The sequence below is a fragment of the Branchiostoma belcheri genome, unplaced genomic scaffold (genome assembly GCF_001625305.1).
Source record: "Branchiostoma belcheri isolate BF01 breed outbred unplaced genomic scaffold, Haploidv18h27 scaffold13, whole genome shotgun sequence".
Classification (NCBI taxonomy): domain Eukaryota; kingdom Metazoa; phylum Chordata; class Leptocardii; order Amphioxiformes; family Branchiostomatidae; genus Branchiostoma; species Branchiostoma belcheri.
Genome location: NW_017802713.1, coordinates 882,845 through 908,404, shown reverse-complemented (window position 1 = coordinate 908,404; position 25,560 = coordinate 882,845). Strand labels below are relative to the sequence as shown.

General features: G+C 40.4%; 1 protein-coding gene across 1 annotated transcript; it reads left to right on the top strand.

Moving 5' to 3' along the window:
• Positions 1-691: 691 nt before the first annotated feature.
• Positions 692-23,888, top strand: LOC109463863 (neuroligin-4, X-linked-like). Its single transcript, XM_019760735.1, has 6 exons — positions 692-902; positions 4,611-5,062; positions 20,756-20,914; positions 21,351-21,536; positions 21,902-22,700; positions 23,012-23,888. The coding sequence occupies exons 2-6, from the start codon at positions 4,654-4,656 to the stop codon at positions 23,814-23,816; spliced, it is 2,358 nt and encodes a 785-aa protein (XP_019616294.1). The 5' UTR covers positions 692-902; positions 4,611-4,653; the 3' UTR covers positions 23,817-23,888.
• Positions 23,889-25,560: the final 1,672 nt, after the last annotated feature.

The following is a 25,560-nucleotide window of genomic DNA, read 5'->3' as shown; positions in this document are numbered from 1 at the left end:
GGACTGTCTTCGGGGAGTCGCCAACACAAAGCCATTTCTCTGTCTGATGGAAGAACGGGTCACGCTATATGGGCACAGTTATGAAATCCCTTTTATAACCATTAACGGGGATGTCGACTGGCAGACGTGCCTTGGGCAGACAGAAGCCAGCGTTCTTTGTGCTGGAGGACTGCTATAGTCATGGTAGGTAGTTTGGCAACAGCAGTAGCCTGTAGTTATACAAATGGGAAGAGCGGAGGAAATCGCATGCTTAGCCGTATATCTATGCAGCAGTGGGTGTATGATGTTGCTGAATGTCGCTTCTCATGTCCATCAGCTTGGGAAGGGATGTATCAACCGTAGACGAGACAATAGCCTCTGTACGGTAAACATACTTACTCATTGGCGGTCGGATTATGCAACGGCTAAAAGGATGACCAATTAGCCCAGATCCTAATCATCAACGAGCAAGGCTTGATCTAATATCCGATAATTCCTCTTGATTGAATCATCTATATGCAGCTTATCGAGGATTGTGGTTAATCGTATCTCTCTAACCGGGATAAGTGCCTGAGCGACATTGCCTCGCACTCTGCCCCTTGATTTGAGACTTTTGGTAAACGAATCGATGGCAATTTGCCGTGGTACCATCCTCCGCGGTCCGGTGTCTCTCACATTGCTGCCAAGGAGCCACATAGACGGACGGCGGAGACGTTTAGCCCGGAATTAACCATTGAGCTGTATCTGGTGGCACTTTCTTCACAAGATGAGGCGCCGATGCTTATGGGACACCGTTTGTCATCAAGATTGTGATGTATACGGACAGCCATCAAATGCGTAATGTTCCTCCGGTCAAGCGGACAGTGATGGCGCCTGTGATCTTTCGTTTGGACGTTCCATCACTGCCAGCGTGACAACAAAAGGTACGTCCATTACTCCTGCACATGTTGCTGTCCCTGGCATCTCGCTGATGTCCGTTCTACAGGCACGGGTGTAATAAGGTCACCCCTGCCATCAGCCTTTAGAGAAGGTAAATGAGATGTGTTAGGGGATAAACTCCATCAGCCGTGACATATGCCGCCAGGAAATGTGTTAATTGTCGATGGCACACAAAAAAGGCTGCATGCGGCCACGATACTCACGATACAGGAATCAAAGTACTAGTATTGTGTTTACTATGATATAATTTTTTCAGGAAGTTTACAATGATAGGATATAAAACTTTATTGCATGTTCTTGCCCAGATGGGCTAAATGCACAACAGAGGATATGCAGTATGCAAAACATGAGTATTTCATACTGGAAAGCTATATTCTAATGCAAAGTTCTAGGAATCTATACATTACAACAATACTATATACTACCTATCATCTACTGTTAGTTGCCCTATCTTCTCTCTTTTTGTAAACATTTGGAAACACAATTACATAGTTTGTCTACTGTACAATGTAATTCTGCAAATAACGCATATAGGTGTAGCTGGTTTGCCTAATTCTCAAATGCCCTGTACATAATTAAGGCCAAAGAAAATAAAGTATTAGTATATAAGTCGTCTTTAGTCTTATCACACGAGATATTGAATTGGGTTCTCTACTAAACCGTCTTTCTCTTTAAAATGTTTTTCCTCCTAGTAGGTTATACTACAAAAGGTCGTCCTTGCGCTAGGACAGTGTTGGCTAAAATTAGCTCGTGTGTTTAATCCATATCAATTTTAATAGCAGTCGAAAACCCTATGTAGGTCAGCAAGTAATAAATCAAAGTGCTAACGTATATTGCTTCGGCAATCAATTTTTGGACTGTGGCACCGCGCTATCTCGTTTTTTTTTACAAGACTACACATAACTTAACAATGCATAGATGGTGCAAACCGTTTATAAATTCTAGCTAAAAATATTATTCAAAGCTGCACTGTGTTGAGATCACGTTTTGCAATGTAAATGAAGTTTACTGTTCTTAATGTATCTTAGTGTATCATCTTCAGACCGTTACGGTATGATCGATCGTGGTCTCCACATTGTAAGGGTGACAGAGGGATTACAATAGTTGTGCTGCACTTGATCGATGGAGTGTTGATGATGTAGAATATGTCGCCGTACAGACCCGGTAATTCATCGTGAGTCTATGTATTGCCACAGCAAGTAATATTTATGGATGACATCGGCGCGCGCATTAATTTTGTTGAACTGATTTTGAAAAAAAAGAGAAATTTTGTTGCCCTCTGACAGTTGTCAACATGCCGAAAATAGGCAAATGTGTCTGTTGCCATGCCGGAAGGTGGAGGGCAGATAACTATGAAGAGAGGAGACAAGAAAAGGCTCTGCTGATTTAATGTTTTGTTTCTTACTTTGATGTAGTGATATGTGATGCTGACTGTGTATATGTGATGTTCCCACTGTATCAAAACCATTTGTACAATTATTGAGCCAACATTTAAGAATATAGGAACCTTGTTTTTCGGTCTGCCTTGTTTTTCTTTATTCGGCCGCGCGCATTAGATTTGGAGTCTGCGGAGGATGTCATCCATAAAATTTACTTGCTGTGGCCTATGTAGGGAGAAAGGTCCCCACGGTACGTCTCCCATGTGTCTGTGCCGTCTTGAGTTAGTATCAACATTTCAAACTGGATTATCTAGCTGCAATTTGTTACTGCAATACGTACACAAATTACTCATTTTTCTTCATGGAGTGTAAAATGGTACAAGAATTTGTTTGCTTTCTTATCATTTGCCAGAATGAGCAAAGTTGACATCCAGTGGAGAGAGTTAAATGTGGTAGGTACAGGGTTAGTGAGGTGAGGCAAAGAAGTTTGACTTTGCCACACACAAGGCACGCACTCCTGCACCATATATCGGTTTCTTTTAGGTTTTTTTCTTCCTCTCTGACTGGGGCCAGGGTAATTGATCGTGAGTCTATGTATGTAGAGAGAAAGGTCCCTACGGTATACGCACGGTATCTCTCCCATGTGTCTGTGCCATCTTGAGTTAGTATCAACATTTCAAACTGAATTATCTAGCTACAATTTGTTACTGCAATACGTACACAAATTACTCATTTTTCTTCATGGAGTGTAAAATGGTCCAAAATGTTGTTTGCTTACTTATCATTTGCCAAAATGAGCAAAGTTGACATCCAGTGGAGAGAGTTAAATGTGGTAGGTACAGGGTTAGTGAGGTGGGGCAAAGACGTTGGAGTTTGCAGTACTACACAAGGCACGCACTACTGCACCAGATAACGGTTTGTTTTACTTTTTTTCTTCCTCTCTGACTGGGGCCAGGGTAATTCATCGTGAGTCTATGTATGTAGGGAGAAAGGTCCCTACGGTAAACGGTATGTCTCCCATGTGTCTGTGCCATCTTGAGTTAGTATCAACATTTCAAACTGGATTATCTAGCTGCAATTTGTTAGCAAAAACGTACACAAATTAGTTATTTACTCATGTATCTTCATGGAGTGTAAAATGGTTCATAAATGGTGTTTGCTTACTTATCATTTGCCAGAATGAGCAAAGTTGACATCCAATGGAGAAAGTTAAATGTGGTAGGTACAGGGTTAGTGAGGTGGGGCAAAGAAGTTGGAGTTTGCAGTACTACACAAGCCACGCACTCCTGCACCAGATATCGGTTTGTTTTACTTTTTTTCTTCCTTTCTGACTGGGGCCAGGGTAATTCATCGTGAGTCTATGTATGTAGGGAGAAAGGTCTCTACGGTATACGGTATCTCTCCCATGTGTCTGTGCCATCAAGAGTTAGTATCAACATTTCAAACTGAATTATCTCGCTGCAATTTGTTAGCAAAAACGTACACAAATTACTTATTTACTCATGTATCTTCATGGAGTGTAAAATGGTCCAAGAAGGTGTTTGCTTACTTAGCATTTTGCCAGAAGTTGACATCCAATGGAGAGAGTTGACTGTGATAGCTACAGGGTTAGTGAGGTGGGGCAAAGAAGTTGGAGTTTGTAATTCACAAGGCACGCACTACTGCACCGGATAACGGGTTGTTTTACGTTTTTCTCCTTCATCTAACTGGGTCCACGGTAAATGACATCTCCGTGCATACAGATTGATCTGATAAAATTGTCTCAGCTTGACGCCGCCATTTATATCGGTTTAATCAGACGCGAGACTGCCTGCCGACACTAACGGTTTGAATTATAATAAATATCGCTGCTGTATTGTTCCAAAAGAACATTCTTTTATGTATCTTACAACGGCGATTCAATACTAGACCTTCCCATGGGTGACGCGAAACGACCGAACAACCCCATTCAATTTCCTGGGAGTCCCTCCACAAGCACCCGATTGCCTCAGTGGGAATTTCATTACAATAAATGTTGACGCAACAAGCTCCGTTAAATCAATTTTATCGGAAAATCATAAATAGGCGAGGTAGGATTCTCTTTGTCAGTAATGTTGTTGGTAATTTTGAGCAAGATGTGGTATAAATAACGACACCTTTATGTAAAGTGACAATGCCACTGAGAAAGGGCACCCAAGGGCAACGCTGCATTCTATTTTTAAAACGTGAATCCTAATAACGGTCGCGGAATACCTGGATATCATTGGCTTGTGCAAGAAAGCGGTGGGTTATTCTAATGTGTCATCTGACCCTGTTGTGTGTATTTTTGCTTAGGTCGGCGGTAAAGGAAGATTGCTGTCTGCATCTTTCCGGAGAAATGGGTAGACGTGTCACCATGGGACTGCTCTGGTTCACGCTAACTGCTTTTATGGTGGCTGCATCAGCAGAATCCTATACGTGGCATGTGGTAAGCACGAAGTATGGGCCTGTCAGGGGCAGGCGATTCCCCGCGCCAAACTACAGGATGAAGTCCGTAACTCGTTACCTGGGGATCCCGTATGCCAAACCGCCGGTTGAGAATCTCCGCTTCAGGCCGCCTCAGACGCCCGAGCCCTGGGTGAAGATGAGAGACTTTGACAGACCGGGACCGTCTTGTCCTCAGATTGTCGATGGAACGAACGACACGTTAACCTTTCCTTTCGCGCAGAGGAACATATTGCAGCCGTACACCGCGACTATGGATGAGGACTGTCTCTATCTCAATATCTACAGCCCTGAAATATCAGGTAGGTGACGGCTTTAATCTTGAGCTCTACCCCTTCCACACAACACGACAACTGAGAACAAATTTGAGATGAAATGACAGCTACCGGGTAGACAGGGCTGTTGGAATAAAAAAGAATAGCCAGGCAAACGGTGTAGAATTGCTTGACCTATTCTTTTCCATTATTCTTTACTTACTGATTTCCCACGTTCCTCTGTTCATTTCCCAATACGTCTCAATTGTGATTGATAGTGAAGTTACTGCAATTTGTCCTATGCCAAGTACACTTGAGCATTCTTTATGCTTTATCGTTTAAAGATTTAATTTTGCATTTTGCAACATAATAACCTATGTGTACATGTTTACTCGACAGAGTCATATGGTATGCTGTAACTGGAAACCTTAAACCAAACTCTAGACTTTTAAGAAACAGACTATATCAGATTATAGAAATAGATAAACACAACGAACAATGGCAATTTTTTAAAATGATGTTTATCTACTAGTATGTAACTCCTCTCACGTTACGAAATACATATTTTTCCTTATGTATCGTTTTGTATGATTATGTATGTACTATAATCTTTTGTATTGCTGTAATGTGAATGATGATAAAGTTTGAATAGAATTACGATATGCTGTAGCTAAGTCCTTCAAAACGCATTTGCCTTGGGCATGCCTTTTGAATTACAAAATTGTTTGACATGCCGTACTTCTAACGACAATGTAATAAGCTGTAACATACAAGATTAAAGGCACGGGAGATAAAAGCTTATCTGTTGCCAGATTGCCTATTCAACAGGTCCTTGATCATACGACTGCGTAGGTAATAAAAGACACTTATTCCCTCCAGGAAATAACACTAAAACGCAACATTCTAAACATATAGACGATGATTATCCCAGAGAGATAATTTTGCAAAGTACATGTACATGCTAAAATCGATGATTCAATATTCCATGAATCATCAACCGTAACCAAAAAAGACAGTCATAACTCGGGAGACACGAAAAGCAGGTAGGCAGAATTAGGCCACAGCATGTAAATTTTATGGATGACATCCTCCGGATCCGCAGACTCCAAATCTAATGCGAGCAGGCGAAACAAAACAAGTCGGGCTGAAAGAAACAAGATTCCTACATTTTAGAATTTTGACTCAATCACTGTATAAATGGTTTTGATTCAGTGAGAACATCACATATACACAGCCAGCATCACATATCACTGCATCAAAGTAAGAAACAAAACATTAAATCAGAGCCTTTTCTTGTCTCCTCTCTTCGTAGCTATCTGTCATCCACCTTCTGACATGGCAACAGACATCTTTGCTCATTTTCAGCATGTTGACCACTGTCAGAAGGCAACAAAATTTCTTTTTTTTTCTGAAGATCAGGCGAAAATTAATGCGCGCGCTGATGTCATCCATAAAAACTACTTGCTGTGGCCTTATACTAGTATAAAAGTAATATGAGGATAAGGAAACTTCAAATAATTGTTGGTGACATCGTACGTAGAACACCATTTACAAATGTGAAGATGGTGCAAAGTAACAACAAACATTTATTTTTATCACTTTGTATAATTTTCTGTATTTTTCATAATATTCTATGTAGAATTCTAGCCGTAGGCAATGGTCATTTTAGCATAATAGTAAAATTGATCATTGTTAAGCTCTTTTAGTCCAACAATAATGAAACAAAACGTACCAGATATCACAGTGGTACTGAAACTGGTCTAACGGTGATGCCCTGACCACTTTAATTCCCACATTGCCCCCTTCTCTCCAAGTCTAAATCTTTATCATTCCTAGAAAGTGTTCCTGCGCACAAATTAGTTTGTTAAAATTAAGCTTGACAAATTGTTATAGACTTTTGCTAAGTAGCATGAACGCTTTACACTGTAAGTAGACTAAAAGCTTTACAAAGAAGCACTTCATTGTAAACTGATATATTAGGTTAGGCATATATGATCAATATCGTTGAATTTAGAGTGTCCTATTTCACACAATTGATATCTAATTTGGCTTTAGACCACATAGTTACGTATAAGCTATTGTCAAAATATGATACTATCTAAATTTGCAGATGATTAGCATCACAGTAACTTTTTATTGGGGTAATTATTGAAATATAAATGATAATGGTTATACAAAATTATTAATGGACGCATAATCGTTCTAGAATCGTTATAGATGTCTATATAACTTCATATGAAGGGCTATAGCTACATTGTATAAGTGAGCAGATCTATATTACTAGTATGTGCATAAAGCACAACTTATGCCTGGCTAAATGTCTGTATGCTACATATTCAGTTATCATATTTCATGCAAGGCACTGATTATTTTCATATGCTCTGCTGCTTTCTGACAACCCGATGATTTAAAACATATCAACCATAAGCCAATTAACTTGGATAGCAATCAAAAGGTCATACTGCGGTCCAAATACCCCGCAAATATATTCACACCTCACCAACTTACCCTTCGTAATGAAGACTTCCCATGTACGAACATTCGCTGTGCCGATTCTGCATTAACGGGTGTATCCTGAAATGTGTATGGAATTCGGTTACATGATGAGGTATTTATATGAAGCTTTAGATAATGTAATCCGAGGTGAGACTTCCCGATTAATGTGCTTTAGTATAATCCAATCCGTGCGTCATCTCCCAAGTAACCAGTTCCACAGTAATGGATAAACCATGCTTAGGTTGTCATCACAAGCGAATAGGCTGTGTATAATAATAACGTTTCGCACCAGCTAGGTTATCATGAAGTAATGCATTGGGATTTTGATAAAGTAGGAGGTAGTCATTCTACACACCCACCACGGATTTCCCTGAATATCATGCATGCGAAATGCCTCGTTGGTAGAAACTATGAATCGTTTTTCAAATGTCAAGAGACATTGGAACCATATGTGATGGACAAGAGCCGTGATTTTGAGAAAAATGAGTTTAAGGAATGTAGCTTAGAGCAGGTAATAGAATGGAGACCCAACAATTGAGGTTGATTTAGACATTGTAGGCCATGTTAATTTGATTATATGGATAACGTCCTCTGAGAACCCCAAAATTGAAACAAGCGTGTGAATAAAAACATTTTGGCAAAAAAGTTGCCTTCATTATATTATGAAATCTAGGTGGTCATAAAGCTTGAACAAATGACTAAACACACAGAGTAATATTTGTTCGGCATGGTGAATAATATACTCTTGGATCTTGTCCTTTGGAATGGATTTTGGCATTCTGAGGCATAAGTACCGTTTTCCAATATTTTTTTCTTTTAATTTACGGCATATATTTGCTCATTTTGCAGCTTCTGTCTCCGACTTACAGTAAACTTTTTTCTGGAAATGGAAGAAAATTCATGCGCGCGCGGATGTCATCCATCATAATCAAATCAACATGGCCTTACTGTAAACAAAACTTTAAAAACTCGTTTCTATTGAAACCCACAGCAGTTTCAATCTCTTGATAATTTGCGGATAATGATTGATTTAAAAAGTTTAGTGCAATCATTATCCACAGATTATAAAGTAATCTTGTTGTAATCTAAGTAATATAATATTTATTATCTTCAACTTTACAAAGTTGGTTACTGCAGTACCACAGTCATTACGCTATAGAATTAATCGTGAGGAAGTTGAACAGGTTTTTCAAAAGTAATTTTGTAACATAACTTTTATATCTGTGGATAATGGTATTATCTATCCTTTTATAATCTTATGAGATTGAGCTGGATAATCACACGATTGGCAGCGACGGATAGTCGTATGCCAACGATCTAGAAAGAAATATATCATTATATCATAAAGTTTATGTTATCATCAATGTAGTTCCATGCATAGTCTACCATCTTTTACAACGTGCATTACAACAGCATACATAGCGATATTGTTGAAGAGACAATTTGGCGGGTGCAGCAAGGCGCAGTTTAACGACTTAATAGGCCTGTGTCGCACCCATACAATATCCGCCCTTATTTGCTTTTACTGCCTTATTTAGAGTGACAGTATATTCCTAAATTGATTTTCCACAGAGACCACATGTGGTCACCCAAATGTCACGCAGGTATCTCAGTAAGTCACTTGGTCCCTTAGTTACCGTCATTTTGGTGAGTGTCTCTCATACACTCAGCAAGAACGTAGTGCTACTGTTGTGAGCATTTATGGCCATTGGCTGTGTATAAAATGTTGGCAATTTTGCTGTATAATAGAGTCCACCCTCTTCGTTGCCGAGCAATTAGACAGAATAACCAGCAGAGTCGTTAACCCAGGACGGTCGGCAGTGAACATCCTCAGTATAATGGAGAGTCGTCTTATCCAGTCGACCTGCCAATAATAAGCAATTATGTAAAACGACCCACGGAGTTGTAAACTTAAGATGTTCCCCATTAGGGTTTGCCGATGGCTTATGCATGATCATATGAATACTAACGCCCAAGAATGGACTAGGAAGGATAGTTAAAAGGGCGGAAGAATTACCTCTTTCAGTAACGATTTTTCTCCACGTGTTTTCCATTTATTATACATGTTCACTTTCTTTCCAAACCTTTAAACTTCTTTTAATGAAACTTAATTCGCAAACTCATGCCCGAAGGCTAATTACCTTTACAATCAAGTATAATACTCATTACACAGTAACAGGAGACAGGTAACAACTGTCTGGGGAAAAAACTTCTACTTCTACTACTACGCTAGCTATTGTGGGGTTCGACTTCTTCTTTGAAGGCAGTGGATAATGAATATATATAGGTATTTTCAGGAATGCATTTTACTTAAAAAGTTAAAAGCACTAAGCCGTGATCTCTTACAGTTGTTATCCTCTTAGACATAGAGTTAGACTTACGAGTGACCGGGGTAGCCATTAGGTTGGATTACACTACATTAGACGTTCTGGTCGATTGTACATTTCCAATACGAGTATCAATATCCTGCTTTCTTATCGCATCGTTCAAGGCTTGATTGAGCAGAACCTTGTTGATGCTCTGCTAGCCCGCTGGCATGAGTTCAACAAGGAACGAAGTTGTCATTCCTTCTGGTTATAAAGATTTCTGTACCTCTAAAAGTTTTCAGTATTCTATAATCTCCTCTCCAAGCAGATCCCTATCGGTGGCAAAAGACAGTATCCATTAGCCATAGGAGTTTAGCTCGCCACCGACTACGCCAAAAAGCAGTTACGTATACTCAAGCAACTGGGTATGACTTTGGAAACGGTCAGACGTTTCAGCTAGCATCCACTAGCTTTCATCAGTGACATCAGTGACTGATTTTCAGTATTCTATTTTTAAGCATCACTAACTTCGGATGACCTAAGGCTGCCCCACATAAAAAATACTGTTATCAAGGTCTTCTGAAGAATGTTTTGAGTACCCGGCCATCTGAAATGTAAAATACATGTACCTTAGGGGTTACTGGTGCGGCATTAGATTTCTTTACATTCCCCTTTTTTTCTTAATGGTGATCTTAACGTTCTTGGTGGAATCCTGAGAGTTGACATTATGAGCAGTAGTGTCGGAAACCTTTATCGTACCAGGCATTTGGTACTTAACGTTCCAGTTCGAGTTGGTATGTCATGGACTTAGACTTGCCACTAAAGACTCCCTGGGTAATTGCAGGAGTCAGGAGGCCGGTGGTTCACTTTGTTCATTTCTTCCACTGGGTTCCTCGTGCTGTGAATACAGATCACTATGCATGCCTCCATGGCCCCATGAAGTATTATGTATACACCTATTGGGAATACTGCTACAATCCTCTTACCTGCAACTAAAGATGCGCATCCCATATACTATATCCTGGAACACAAAGGCGAAGATGTACACTAGGAAAACCTTACCAGATATGCGATTTGTCATGCCTCTGGCTTTTGAAGAGGTGCCCTTAGCTCCAATATCCCATTTCATAACAATGTAAATCCTGTATATTCTTGAGGGGTGTACAGTGTTATGTTTGCACATAAACACGCATCTCAAGGTGATGCGCGCACCAGCAACGGTAAGTAAGTGGAATTTTGTGGAGGTCAACAAAAGGATATTCAGGGTGATTTCATGTTTTTTTTTTAGAATATATAACATAGCTCTGATCTTCACGGGAGCTTATATTCTACGGTCACCCATAGGTTTACTATTTCTTACATTACCCGGACTTGTATCTTTATTTATTAACATATATCTATTGAGTATTGGGCAAAAAGCAAAATTATATGACATCTTCTATTAAAAACATACAACGAGTATAAAACACATTGACGAGATACATTTGACAAGATACATGCATAATTACAAGGTGGATAAAACCAAGATAAGTACAAACAAGACAAGTTGGTGGTCTATCAATTATGAGAATCTACCCGTACAGCAGATGAAGTTTTGAACTACATCAAAAACATTACAGTTTTGTAGGTGTGAGAGTGATGTGGACCCTCGAAGTAGTTAGGAACATACATAGGCAACTGTCATTGAGATGCTGTAGCTGGACTTGTATCTTTCCATGTTGAGACAAAAGAACAGCATTCATTACTAAAATTAAACCACTTTTTTCCTGCCCCAAAAATATTTTTGAGCAGCTTAATGTATACATTGTAATTCCCGCTGCAGTACCATGGAGAGTCGTCAGGAGCTTTAGAACCATCCTTTACCTTCATGTTCCCATAGGCTACCGTCGCAGGAAATTTGAAATATCTGCAGCTAGCTACTCCTGTAAATTGTAACCGTCTCTAGATAAGGCTACACCGGCTTAATTTTATGGACGACATCCTCTAAAGACCCCCAAACTAGTGCGAGCGGGCGAATAAAAAAATTCCGGCCAAAAATAAAAATGCTACTAAACCACAGGAATACAAAGCAGGTATTGTGAATTTGCGTCAGTACTTAGCGACGTATACGACATGCTTTTTGTGGAATTTAGGAATCGGCACTGTAGGCATGTACTGAACTCTTGAATCGTGGAGCTTTGATAGCCTGGGTGCCCGGCTCCGTATTGTCGCTAACTACCGTGGACTACCCAGGCCTAGAGCCAGGCCAGAGCCTCGGTGGACGTGATCTTTATCTTTTTTTGAGAACAGGCGAAACCCAATGTGCGCGTGGATGTCATCCATAAAATTAAGTCGGTGTGGCCTAAGGTGTTGAAAGAATTTATTCCGTACATGTATCTTATTCTGTGTCTTCTGGCCGGGATGCAAGGACTTTAAAGCTGTGCCGGCTAATATGTATTCCTGTATCTTATCATCAAACCACAGGATGCCTACTTCATGCACAGTCTATCACGGAAACGTTTCAGATAGCACAAATTCCTATATAGAACAGACTAGATAAAATACAACCACATTGTACTCCATTTCAACCGGATACTGTAAAAGCCCGTCTAATGGAACTGAAACATGTTATTTGAAAATGCCTTGAAACCATACGCACTTCCAAAGGAATACAAACAAGGTAGAATGAATTATGAGCACCCTGATACTTCACAAACCATCTGTTGATGTTACTACTTGCATACACCAGTATCCATTATTTTGTATTCCCGTAAATGTAGATGAAACAATATGATATTTGATAATATTGATATTTTCTCTTCATTTGCCTTGATTTTCGTTTACGTATTTTGGTTAATCAGTCTAATTGTGATTGTTTTTTGTTATGTTTAAGGAGAAGGGATTGTACAAGCCTTTAAGGCTTCATCTTCGCCTGCACAGTGTTTTTAATTTAATTTACTTCACCTTGTATATTGTTTTTTGTGCCAAATAAATGAATAAAATAAATGAAGAAATAAATAATTTAACGAAGTAACCAATTTGATTTTACTAGTGAGATCCTTTTTTCCCGAAGTTTATCAGGTAAGATCTTGGAGGAAACTTAGAACGTTCTTATTATGATTCATGCTTTTGTGTCATTAAATTGCAACAGGGATCTGGCTATCGATGTTCCAAAAAGCCCCCGGGCTGTTAAGATTGGGAGCTGGAATGATGAATGTAATCGTAAAAACTGGCTAGAAACGTGGGCGTGTTTCCAGGTGCAGGCACGGCCATTTGTCACAGTGCCGTGGGTCAAAAGTTTGCTACATGTGAAGACAAATGTACCCGTGTTAATGGATCACAAGTAGTAAAAAGAGTCCGTAAAAACATTTCTTTTTATTTTACAACTGGATGCGCACCGAAAATGAACAATATCTTAACAGTACGTTGAATGCTATATAAATTCTCTTTATTTCAACAAATTAACTTTTGCATAATGCTTCTACAGTGGGAAAATACTACATCTAAAATGCCTTTTAGCTATATTCTTTGCACAACTGAGAACGTCAATAGAGTGTAAACTGTCTCTTCCTCATGTAATATTAAATTCCATTGGTTGTGACAGGACATAACTATAAGTACACAAGCCACTCAAATACCTTAAAATGGGTCAGCGGACTGATGAATTAATGTCATTTAGCTAGTGAAGCAGCAACAGTTTGTTGTTTGTTGTCGAACTCATTTAAAATTTAAACTCATCACACCCAAGCAAAGCATAAGACGAACCTACCAACTTTTCTTTTGTGTAACGCCCGTTCGCTGGCTCACAAAGTTGACGAACTGGCCGTTGTAGCGAACCAGTCCGGAGCAGCAATTCTGGCTATCACGGAAACCTGGTTACGAATGGACATACCGAACAGTATTGTTGATCTAACTGACTACACCCTTCACAGAAGAGATCGCGGGGATGGCGTTGGGGGTGGTGTTTGTGCATACGTTAATTCCTGCATACCTCACAGTAGACTTACCGATTTAGAAGATGACTCTTTCGAATGTCTTTGGCTGCGCATACGACCTCATCGGTTACCTAGGGGCGTTAACAGCATGATAGTCGGTATTGTTTATAATCCTCCCCCAGGATCACTTAGGCACAAAGCAGATAAGGATGTCATCTCGTACCTAACTGCATCCATCCAGTCAGCTGAAGCGAAGTACCCTCTGTCCGGAGTCATTCTGCTTGGGGACACGAACCAGCTCAAATATAAGTCCTTATGTATGCGCGCTGGGCTGAAACAGGTAGTAACTGGTCCAACTCGAGGTGGAAATCAGCTGGACTCAATTTTCACCAACATGACAAAATACTACTGTAGTAAACCTTTACATCTCCCCCCTCTGGGCAGTTCTGATCACCAAGTTCTGGTTCTTCCGGGCACACCTTGGATTAAGGAGCCTGTCTACGTTTATCGCCGTAGGAAATGTACACCTGAGACAATGCGTTCACTTGGACTTGCTCTGAATCTCACCGACTTCTCCCCAGTGGAAAGCTTCCTACATGCAGAACAGAAAGTGGATCAGTTCTACTCGATTCTGCGTCCACTGCTTGACAGACTATTACCCTACAAAAAGGGGAAAGTTACCTCTAGGGACAAGGAGTGGATAACGCCCCGTATTAAAGGACTGATACTCGAGAGGCAGAAAGCCTTTATGTCGGGGGACACAACCGGCTACAAACGCCTCCGGAATAAGGTACAACAATGCATGAAGACAGCTAAAAAATCCTTCTATCTGAAAGAGGTCGATCATCTAAAACACGGGGACACACGTAAGTGGTACGGTCTTGTGAAGTCCATGATGGGAGCTCCGAAGCAGAGAGGAGGCAGCGTGCCGACTCCGGGCATAGACTGTGAGTCTCTCAGTGAACATTTCGCATCCGTCTGGTCAAGTGTAACCCGTAATACACCCGGGTTTTCGGATGTCTCGCATCAGCTTTCTGATGGTACAATACCGGAGCTGAGTATAGGACAAGTTAAACTGCAGCTTAAGAAGGTCAACCCACGTAAAGCTACCGGGGATGACCACATACCGACTTGGGTCTTGTCCACTTTCCATGAGGAACTTGCTCCTGTACTTTGCTGTATCTACAACTCTTGTTTGCAACAGGGTATCTTCCCTTTACAGTGGAAGTCAGAGATGGTTGTTCCAGTGCCTAAGACATCTAAACCAAAGGGTCCTGAAGAATACAGACGGATCTCTCTTACCAGCTGTCTGGGTAAAGTGCTGGAATCCTTTGTTCGTACGCTGCTACAGAGGGACACTGATCACCTGATCCATAACTCCCAACATGGTTTCAGGCCAGGGAGATCGACTGTATCAGCTCTCACACAGTTAACGCAAACCTGGCATGATGCGCTCAACAGCAAGCCGAAAATGGATGTACATGTCTCGTTCGTCGACTTCAGTCGCGCGTTTGACACGATCGACCACGGTAGTCTTCTGCATAGTCTGGCAAGAATGGGAATCAGACGGGACCTGTGGAGTTGCGTGAGAAGTTACCTGAGTGACCGTGTGCAGCGTGTCCGGTGGGATTCGCGTATCTCTGCCCCTCGACCAGTGCTAGCTGGAACACCTCAGGGAGGAATCATCTCGCCATCTCTGTTTGTCCTAGCTATGAACAGCCTTGACAACAACATCCCACAGAGTGTTACACCTGTCAAGTACGCAGATGACTTAACGAACTCGGAACTTCTTATGGGATCACTACCAGGTCAAATGCAAGTAGCCATAAATGAAGTCGACACTTGGGCTAAGTCCTACAGTATGGCAGCAAACGTAGGAAAAACCAAAGACATGGTTATTAGCTGTCGTAGGGAGTCTGTGATTCCCCCTCCACTCACGCTCAACGGAGAGACTATAGAGAGAGTTCCTGCATTCAAACTTCTAGGGGTGATCGTCAGTAACGACCTGTCGTGGGGTGCACACGTTGAATACATGTTGTCCAAGGTCCGACCTCGCCTTCACTACTTGCGTCTGTCCAAACGAGCGGGGCTTCCAGTAGACGTTCTGTTACAAATTTACAAGACATTTGTCAGACCAGTGCTGGAATACGGATCACCAGTGTGGGGAGGGTTACCTCGCGGGTTGGCTGACGAGCTCGAGAAAGTACAGAAAATCTGCTGCAGAATCATTGGAATTCCTTCCGGTCAACTGCCGACCCTGGAGGAGCGGAGACGTGAGGCATCCGTACGTGAACTCAAGAGGGTGATGGCGGATGACACTCACCCTTGCCAGCAGTTCCTTGAGCCGGGTAGACGGACAACCTACCAACTACGCCGTCAGACTTCCAGCTACAAGATACCACTTAGCCGTACAGAGAGACATAGACAATCATTTATCCCCAGATCACTCAACATCTTGCAGCAGTGAAGGACACTATAGACTTTTTAAAATCTGAAGGACACTATAGACTTTTATAAAAAATTTTATTGCCTCCTTGTATTTGTATTCTTAAGTTGTTCCACTCAATTATTGTCTATATTTTAATGTGTTATCGATATTTTATACAATACGTCATTATCGGATATTTCTTTTAACACTAAATCTTTTTAACGCTAAAATGTTACAATTGTTATTATTAATATGGAATTACATGTGACTTGCAACACAATTCAGGCTGTTTCAGCCTGCAATGTTGTTTTGATGAATAAAGTTTCAAAGTTTCAATTGCACGGCAATGTCGTAGGTGGAAAATACCGCTCCTTTATCACTAAACCACGTAATATTTTGCTCTTAAAATACATTAAAATGGGTCAGCGGACTGATAAATTAGTGTCATTTAGCTAGTGAAGCAGCAACAGTTTGTTGCTTGTTGACGAACTCATCTAAAATTGCACGGCAATGTCGTAGATGAAGAATCCCACTCCTTTATCACTAAACCACGTAATATTTTGCTCAGATACCTTAAAATACCTTAAAATGGGTCAGCGGACTGATAAATTAGTGTCATTTAGCTAGTGAAGCAGCAACAGTTTGTTGCTTGTTGACAAACTCATCTAAAATTGCACGGCAATGTCGTAGATGAAGAACCCCACTCCTTTATCACTAAACCACGTAATATTTTGCTCAAATACCTTAAAATACATTAAAATGGGTCAGCGGACTGATAAATTAGTGTCATTTTAGCTAGTGAAGCAACAACAGTTTGTTGCTTGTTGACAAACTCATTTAAAATTACACGGCAATGTCGTAGATGAAGAATCCCACTCCTTTATCACTAAACCAGCTAATATTTTGCTCAAATACCTTAAAATACCTTCAAATGGGTCAGCGGACTGATGAATTAGTGTCATTTAGCTAGTGAAGCAGCAACAGTTTGTTGCTTGTTGTCGAATTCATCTAAAATTGCACGGCAATGTCTTAGAAGGAAAATCCCACTCCTTTATCACTAAACCACGTAATATTTTGCTCAAATACCTTAAAATACCTTAAAATGGGTCAGCGGACTGATGAATTAGTGTCATTTAGCTAGTGAAGCAGCAACAGTTTGTTGCTTGTTGTCGAATTCATCTAAAATTGCACGGCAATGTCTTAGAAGGAAAATCCCACTCCTTTATCACTAAACCACGTAATATTTTGCTCAAATACCTTAAAATACCTTAAAAATGGGTCAGCGGGCTGATAAATTAGTGTCATTTAGCTAGTGAAGCAACAACAGTTTGTTGTTTATTGACGAACTCATCTGAAACTAGAGTTCCCCGATCTCATACCTTCGCCAAATGATGTTAATCTTTATGACTGACAAAGTTTAGATTAGATTATTCCCCCCTGATTTAAGAAATAGGAACCTTATTTTCATGAATTATATCATTTTATCATAATCTCAACCAAAAGACAGTCTCATATTAACAAAGAATGCATTCTAGCATTTCCTAATAAATTATGCAAATGAGGTCCTGATTTGAATAAATTATGTTTAATGATGTTCACCTCAATTTAACTTTCAAATACCACAAGTATGAAATTCCAGGCAGTTATCATTACATAATTATAAAATTTTCTCATTAATTATGCAAATTAAGTCATTATTAACATAATCAACATCTTCCTGTGTTTCTCTCGTTGTCAATTACCAATGTCACAAGCTTCAATTGTCCTATCATGGAATGCAGCTGATTTATAGAATTTCCCCATAAATTATGCAAATTACATCCATATTTGCATAACTGTCACATAATTATATTAAGCATCACGTAAGCTACCTACATACCAAAAATCACGACGATCCGTCAACCGGTTCTTGAGTTATCCCCTTTTGAATATTTTCAAGAATTTATCCCTGCAGTTCCAGAGCAAGCTGCTAGGGGGCCTACACTCACGTCACTTCTTTCCCAGCACAAGAGCTACCTACCATCTAAATTTTATCACCATAGCATGTCTAGATCATGAGATATCAAAACCGGAAGTTCAGCTGCAGTACCATAACATGCCGCTAGGGGGTCCAAAATCTAATCATTTTGAGGTCTCATCAAGACCTACCCACCTACCAAGTATCAAGACAATCCATCAAGGCCTTCTCAAGTTATCGTGTTTACAGACAGACAGACAGACAGACAGACACACACACACACACACACATACACGAACGCCCCTGAAAACATAACCTTCTTGGCGAAGGTAATTACACGGCAATGTCGTAGATGAATAATCCCACTCCTTTATCACTAAACCACGTAATATTTTGCTCAAATACCTTAAAATACCTTCAAATGGGTCAGCGGACTGATGAATTAGTGTCATTTAGCTAGTGAAGCAGCAACAGTTTGTTGTTTGTTGTCGAATTCATCTAAAATTGCACGGCAATGTCCTAGATGAATAATCCCACTCCTTTATCACTAAACCACGTAATATTTTGCTCAAATACCTTAAAATACATTAAAATGGGTCAGCGGACTGATAAATTAGTGTCATTTAGCTAGTGAAGCAGCAACAGTTTGTTGTTTATTGACGAACTCATCTAAAATTACACGGCAATGTCTTAGAATGAAACTCCCGTCCCTTTATGACTAAACCACGTAATATTTTGCCAGCCAAGCAACATGGAATCTGAAAAAAAAATATCTGGCAAGTGCTAAGAGACGTCTCCTGTGGCATTGCTGCAACAAGGGTTGTAATTTTCTAGAGACGTAGAGATAATTAAAGAGGGTGGAATGGGCTACCGACTCGGTCGAAGAATATCAGCTCTGATTGTGAGTCAATCAACTGTACCAGGTCATTATAGGGCTAGAAGATCATTGGGGTCACCCTGCAAAAGCCACAGAGAGTTTCTTCGTGATCTGGCCAGTAATCAAGTTAAACAGTGCTGCTAGAATGCGCATACAAAGCTTATTCTCACTCAGAGGTACTCCACTAGGCCTGAATTACAGATAAACCCTTTTGACTAGTAATTGCAGTCAAGGCCAGTTTATCGACCACGGAGTAAAGGAGGTATCATTTGTTTTTGTACTAAAGGCTTTGTAATGCTGATGCTAGCTGGCATGTATCAATCATTGTCCTTAAGAAGCTTAGGTAGTCATTTGCTTTAGATGATTAGGCTTTACTGTCCGTGAGCTTCAAACTGGTAATTTGAATGAAACTTGGAACTTTGTTTGTTTATTGAGATCTCCATTAGTATGGTAAACTCCATACTATTCTTCCTGGAATCCAGCAACATAAAATAATAATAATAATAATAACAATAATGATTATATTTTTGATAATAAATAAAACATACAAATTATGCTGAAATTATGACAAACTTGAAACAAAATCAGCATAGAAAAATAAAAGTGAATTGGAGATCAGAGGTCAAATAATAGAAATAATATGTATGAAAGGAAAGTATGTACTTTCCAATCAATGCAGAATTGAAGTAACAAAACAGTAAGCAAATATTTGAACTGACATAAATAATAACAAAAAATATAAATAACAAATGAAACAATCTCACTCACTCTCACTCTCTCCCATAGCTTAGTCAGCCGTCGGGGCAGCATGCTGTTTGGCCAAGTTCTTCCACTGCCGGCGGTGCTCCGCCAGTCTGGCCATCTGGTTGGCTGTTAGACCAGTCCACTAATCTATACGCAATCTATACAATCTAATGTGATTCCTTTCAATTAAGTGATTAAGTAAATGACTACAAAAGAAGAGATCTCGGAGGAACTTGGTGTTTGATAAATAATATTAATAATAAACCCAATGTGAAACTACTTCCTCGGTGTTCCTCTGACGTTCTGAAGAACTCAGTCTGCATACATACAGGCAAGAAAAATATTCTTTAGAAATTACGCTGTTTTCAAAAGCAATGTTGACCCTAATTGTACAGATCAATGCATCTCTAGGGACATGTACGTGTAGGGGTGAAATGGACAAAAGTTACAAGTTCAAGAAAATCGATCTTGAAGAAATAACAAACGGCCATGTTCAGATTAAATGTAAATGATAAAATACATTTCTGATTCTGATTTAGTGATATTTACATACAGTACTTCTACAGCCAGCTATAATCCTATTATAGAAAATAAAGGACCAATTTAAAACTAAAAAAAAAACATTTCACAACTAAAACGTTCAGATTTAGAAGCTTCATCAACATCCGCCATCTTTCTTCACCTCTGAAGGATAGTCATGTGACCTAGGAGTCAAAGGTCACCCAGGTCACGTGACTGGACGAAGGTATAATCCTATTATATATCCGTCGATGTTTAGAGTCCAAAGTTGTCAAGAACTTAATTTGATGTGTTGGGACAAAGTTTTAGTGTATCATTATCATTAGTGTATCAAAGTTTGAATGCATTTTTATCAATAACTGTATGTCTGGACAAATCAACATATAACGAGTCGTTACCATTCAAATTATACGACCTTCGTAATTATTTAAGATTCCCCACCCTATGTAAGATGACACTAAAATTATCTGTTATTTCTGCACACATTGTCTTTCCTATAGGGCCTCCCGACCCAAATGAGAGGTATCCTCTAGCAGTAATGGTGTTCGTCCACGGCGGAGGCTACACATCTGGTACCGGTAACGCTTACGACGGGACCGTCCTGGCCAGCCATGGCCTCGTGGTGGTGGTCACCATCAACTACAGACTAGGAATTTTCGGTAATATGCTATAACATTAGCTCATGACAAACCACATTTATTCACGAGATTATGTAATAGAACTTTATTTGCAAAATCAGACCCTAAGGCTAATTGCTTTAAAAATTTACAGATTCAAAGCTAAGATAGTACAATACAGTAATAGTCAGCAGACAATTACTGTCTGGTAAAACTTATACATCTACTCCTACGCTCGCTATTATGAGGTTTGACTTCTTCTTTGAAGGCAGTGGATAATGAATAGTCCCACGTTCTGCATGATAAGTGGGTTTTGTGATCATAGTAGAAACGTAGTCTTTTGGTGACCTTCTAAATGATGAAAGGATGGAGAAATTGTGGGAACTGTTTTTCATTTAACATTTTTTTGAATTGCAAACAAAGTTGAACGTTGCTCTTTATCTCAAAAGATCTGACCTGTTGTTTCTTGTTTCAAAAGGATTCCTGAGCACCGGTGATAAAACGGCACCCGGAAATTACGGACTTCTCGACCAGATCGCAGCCCTGCGCTGGATCAACGAGAATATAGGAAACTTTGGCGGCGATCCATCCAGGGTAACCCTCTTCGGCATTGGCGCTGGGGCGGCGTCAGTGAACCTCCTCACATTGTCTCCACTCGCAGCAGGTATGACCCAGAAGTTACAGCTATTGGTACAGGGTTACCTATCTGAAACTTTGATGTGTTACAGGGCAGACGCATTGGGAAATCAGTGTGCTGCATGCTTAAGCAGACTAAACACCACGGGAGAGTCGGGAGTGTGAAATTTATGTGACTTAGCTGGGAGGGTATCATTGATTGGTAGTCTGATCGATGCACTGCCTTGTTGATAGCGGAAAGCCCCAAAGACCTACCTGTTTTAAAGTTGTCATACAGTATGAACACAACTCTTATCATATATATTCTCGATGATATTAAGTCGCGGGGTTGCCATCAGCTGCTATTATGTTTAACGGCGCGTTGCAATCATGGCCATCTCGGTGTCCCCCTAGGTCTATTCCGGAGAGTCATCCTTCACAGCGGGTCTGCCCTCTCTACGTGGTCGATGGCGAACGATCCACTGCGGTTAGTGACGACGATTGCGGAAAAATTGGACTGCTGCCGAGTGGACGTCGCTCAGACGGTCCAGTGTCTCCGGAACAAATCGTACCAAAAATTGCTTCTCAAAGACGTCACACTGAGGGCGCCGGCGTCAAGATTCTATTCCGTGTTCGGGCCGGTGGTGGATGGAAACGTCATCCCGGATGAACCCAGGCGGTTATTAGAAGGGGACCTGTTCAGAAGCTATGACTTCATGGTTGGGATTGCAGAAGATGAGGGATACACATACGTCGAAAACCTTCCCGATATTGAATATGGCATATCCGAAAATGGGTACAGGGCTGTTGTGAACTATTTTGTCAACCAGGTATTCCCGTATCGGGAAAATGAAATAACGGACGCTATACTGTTCCTGTACACCAACTGGGGGAACAACACCAACAGAACGCGCAGGGGAGGCCTTGTGCGGCTTTTCACTGAACAGCAGGTAGCCGTGCCTTTGGTCGAGGTGGCGAATCTACATTCCGTGCGTAACTCGGAGAGTTCTACCTACATGTTCGCGTTTAACTACCGGACCAACCTCAGCCCCTACCCGGACTGGGTCGGGGCATGTCACGGGGAGGAACTGCCGCTGATATTCGGCGCGTCCATTGCTGCTCTGGGGATGTTTGGACATTTGAATTTTACCAAAGGAGAGTCCATGTTAAGCGGTGCAGTTATGACTTACTGGAGTAACTTTGCCAAAAGTGGGTAAGTTGGTGCAAGTATGTGGTTTTCTTTACAAATTTCATCTTAGATAAAGATACATGTATAGCATGCCGCCAGCCCACGAGATACTGGCAAATAATTTGGACATCTTTACTAAAACTGTTGTCAATTCTTAGGCAGTAGAAGTACACTTGGTAACAAAGTAACATGTTCAAAATACTGCTCATTGTGTTTTAGCAACGCGTACCATCGTCAAAAATACAGCAAACCATACGTTGCCAATCATGAGTAGCAAGCTACTGTTTGATATGACTTGACTAAGATCAGATGTTGATTTTTTATCTGTTTTTCAGTGACCCCAACAAGCCTCAGGCTCAGAAAACAAAATTCATCCACCAAAGACCAAATATATACGAGAACCTAGAATGGAAGAGATACAGCATCGAAAACTGCCCAACTTGTGCGGAAAACTACCTCCATTTAGGACTGAGGCCGCGGCTTGCACAAGGATTCCGATCTCAAAGAGTGGCATTTTGGATAGACTTGGTGCCAAAGCTCCTCTATCCGCAAGCGGTACCGAGTAACAACTATCTTTATCCAGATGTGGAGGCGAATGGTCTGTGTGAGACTCTTGATATTCATCAACCTGGCAGTGGTGTCAGCATCGCTCGACCAGGCCAGGGGACAAAGACGACCAGTATTAGAAAAGGGACAAAATGTGTGACGTTGCCAACTCCCGTTGTGCCATCTGAGAGTACAGACAACAACATTCCCTCACCTGTACCAGACGATCAGGACTGGGAAACGCCGCGTGAAAGCAAACGCGACACGGGGAACATTTACCCGCAACTCAGCATCGTCATAGCCATTGGAACCGCGCTGCTCGTGGTAAACATTACAGTATTCGTCATCTGTTTCAGCAAAGGTAAGAACCAGGACTCCGGGAACCTAGAAAATGGACACACTAGGAAAAGAGCCCGACAAAGTGTAGATGACGACCATAGTTCCATAAAATCCAACCCATCTGATCATGATAGTAGAGAAAAAGAAAGGAGTCACAAAACAGAGATGATAGAACTCAAAGAGCAGCGTAGCTCCAAGCAGTCCCAGTTGGATCCTACTAACGGCTTTGACAGTAAAACTCTTGTACATCTATGACATGTTTGTATGGTTGAAGACGTGTGTAAGAGTGTGTGTTATGATATACTGCTTAATAAAATCCGGGCTATCCGAGCGCATAAAATATTGAGATATCATTTGTCTTTGCTATCTTCTCCGCTGTTTGATGAATAACATGCAACACTTTTTATCACTTGTCACTCCCCAACCGACATTGACCGTCACTTCAACCGCTGATTATCTTATTTCACTCACGTCTAACGGATTTTACTGTACATCATTGACTGTGGAGAGCTTTCCTAGTTCTTAGAGTGAGTCATATGTAGCCTTGTGTGTAAGTCGTAAATTGCTAAAGTAACCATCTTTTTTATTCGCCAGTAAGACAATACATAAATTGTGCCGCCCAACTAAACCTGAAATTTTCACTTTGAATATATGACAATCTTACTTTGTTGTTTAGTCAATTAGTTAGTTAGTTAGTTAGTTCGTCGTGTTAACTCCATATTATTTTGTATCTATTTTGATTTAATTTGTTTGTTTCGTTGTCACTTATTTACAATACACGTGTGTAAAAAGAGGCCATAAAAACAATTGGATTTTAGGAGAACCCACTCGATAAACCCTTAGGTTTCTTGGACACATTTGGTTGTACATATTCATTACATACTGTTTTCATTTGTGTGTGTAAACTCGCAATAAACAAATAAATAATAATAAACAATCCATAAATGCAACAAGCCTATGAATCAACTTGAAGGTAAATGTAGCGTTCCTCATATACAACATTTTATTCAAAACACTCATTTCACAAGGTTGCTTCAGTTTATATAATTGTGTATTTCAATGTCGATCAGTCGCACATGTCAAAAGTCAGTAATTCAACACCCACTGGTACATGGTAGAAATGTGTAATTCATACGTTTACTATATAGTTTAAATAACTATTCAAGGACTCCCTTCAGAATACAAAATACACGTGGACTTAATAGTAACAGTAGATTACACATCATCTTACTCACGAATACATAGTTATCTTGAATTATTGAAATCGCAAAATAACATCAAACAACAGAAAGATCTTCTGGCAACATGTTAATATCTTAAAGGAATAAACAGAACTGTTATTTCGTCTTAATATATGCAATATTTTAATGTTTTTGTAAAGTTAAAACCTTTGTTACAACATAGAGGTTGGTTCTCACTTAGAGCTTTTGCCCAGTCACTCTGGTCTTCCTCAATAGATTGACCCAGTGAGACTTGACACGAGGCTAATGTTATATCATATCTTGTTTTCCAAAATGGATGGAGAGCAAGGTATTTGTTCAGGAAAAGTTATTATAAAACCCATTAATCCAAGGATTAGATAGTCCAGCAACAAGTGCATGTAATCCCCTGGATCTATGATTCAGTGCTCTCGAGTCACGATGACTCCGAAACAAATCGAATCTTGGATACGAGCACAAAGTTTTCCCATTACTGAATATTGATGGCAGGGAGGCAGCATAGACCCGGATACTTTGTACGTCGGCGCCAGTCTGTCCGACGTGGCGGGGAAACTCCTGAAGTGGAAAATTCCGTCGCCATGGGACCTTCCCACAGGAACCACAGGACATCAAAGGCAGGTGATAGAAACAGCCATGACCTGATCACAAGGTTTGAATTCGACATGGAATATGACCTAGCTTATATAACAACATCTAGGGGGAAACGCAAATCTGTATCTCCATAAGGCACACATGATTACGGATAAGTGTAGCACATTCTTAGATGCCCCGAAAAACTA

Bases quoted from the DNA above. Each gene is read 5' to 3' on its own strand.
- LOC109463863 (XM_019760735.1), top strand. From the start codon at position 4,654: ATGGGTAGACGTGTCACCATGGGACTGCTCTGGTTCACGCTAACTGCT. The intron at 5,063-20,755 runs GTAGGTGACGGC...TCTTTCCTATAG, and splicing joins CTACAGCCCTGAAATATCAG to GGCCTCCCGACCCAAATGAG. The intron at 22,701-23,011 runs GTAAGTTGGTGC...TCTGTTTTTCAG, and splicing joins AGTAACTTTGCCAAAAGTGG to TGACCCCAACAAGCCTCAGG.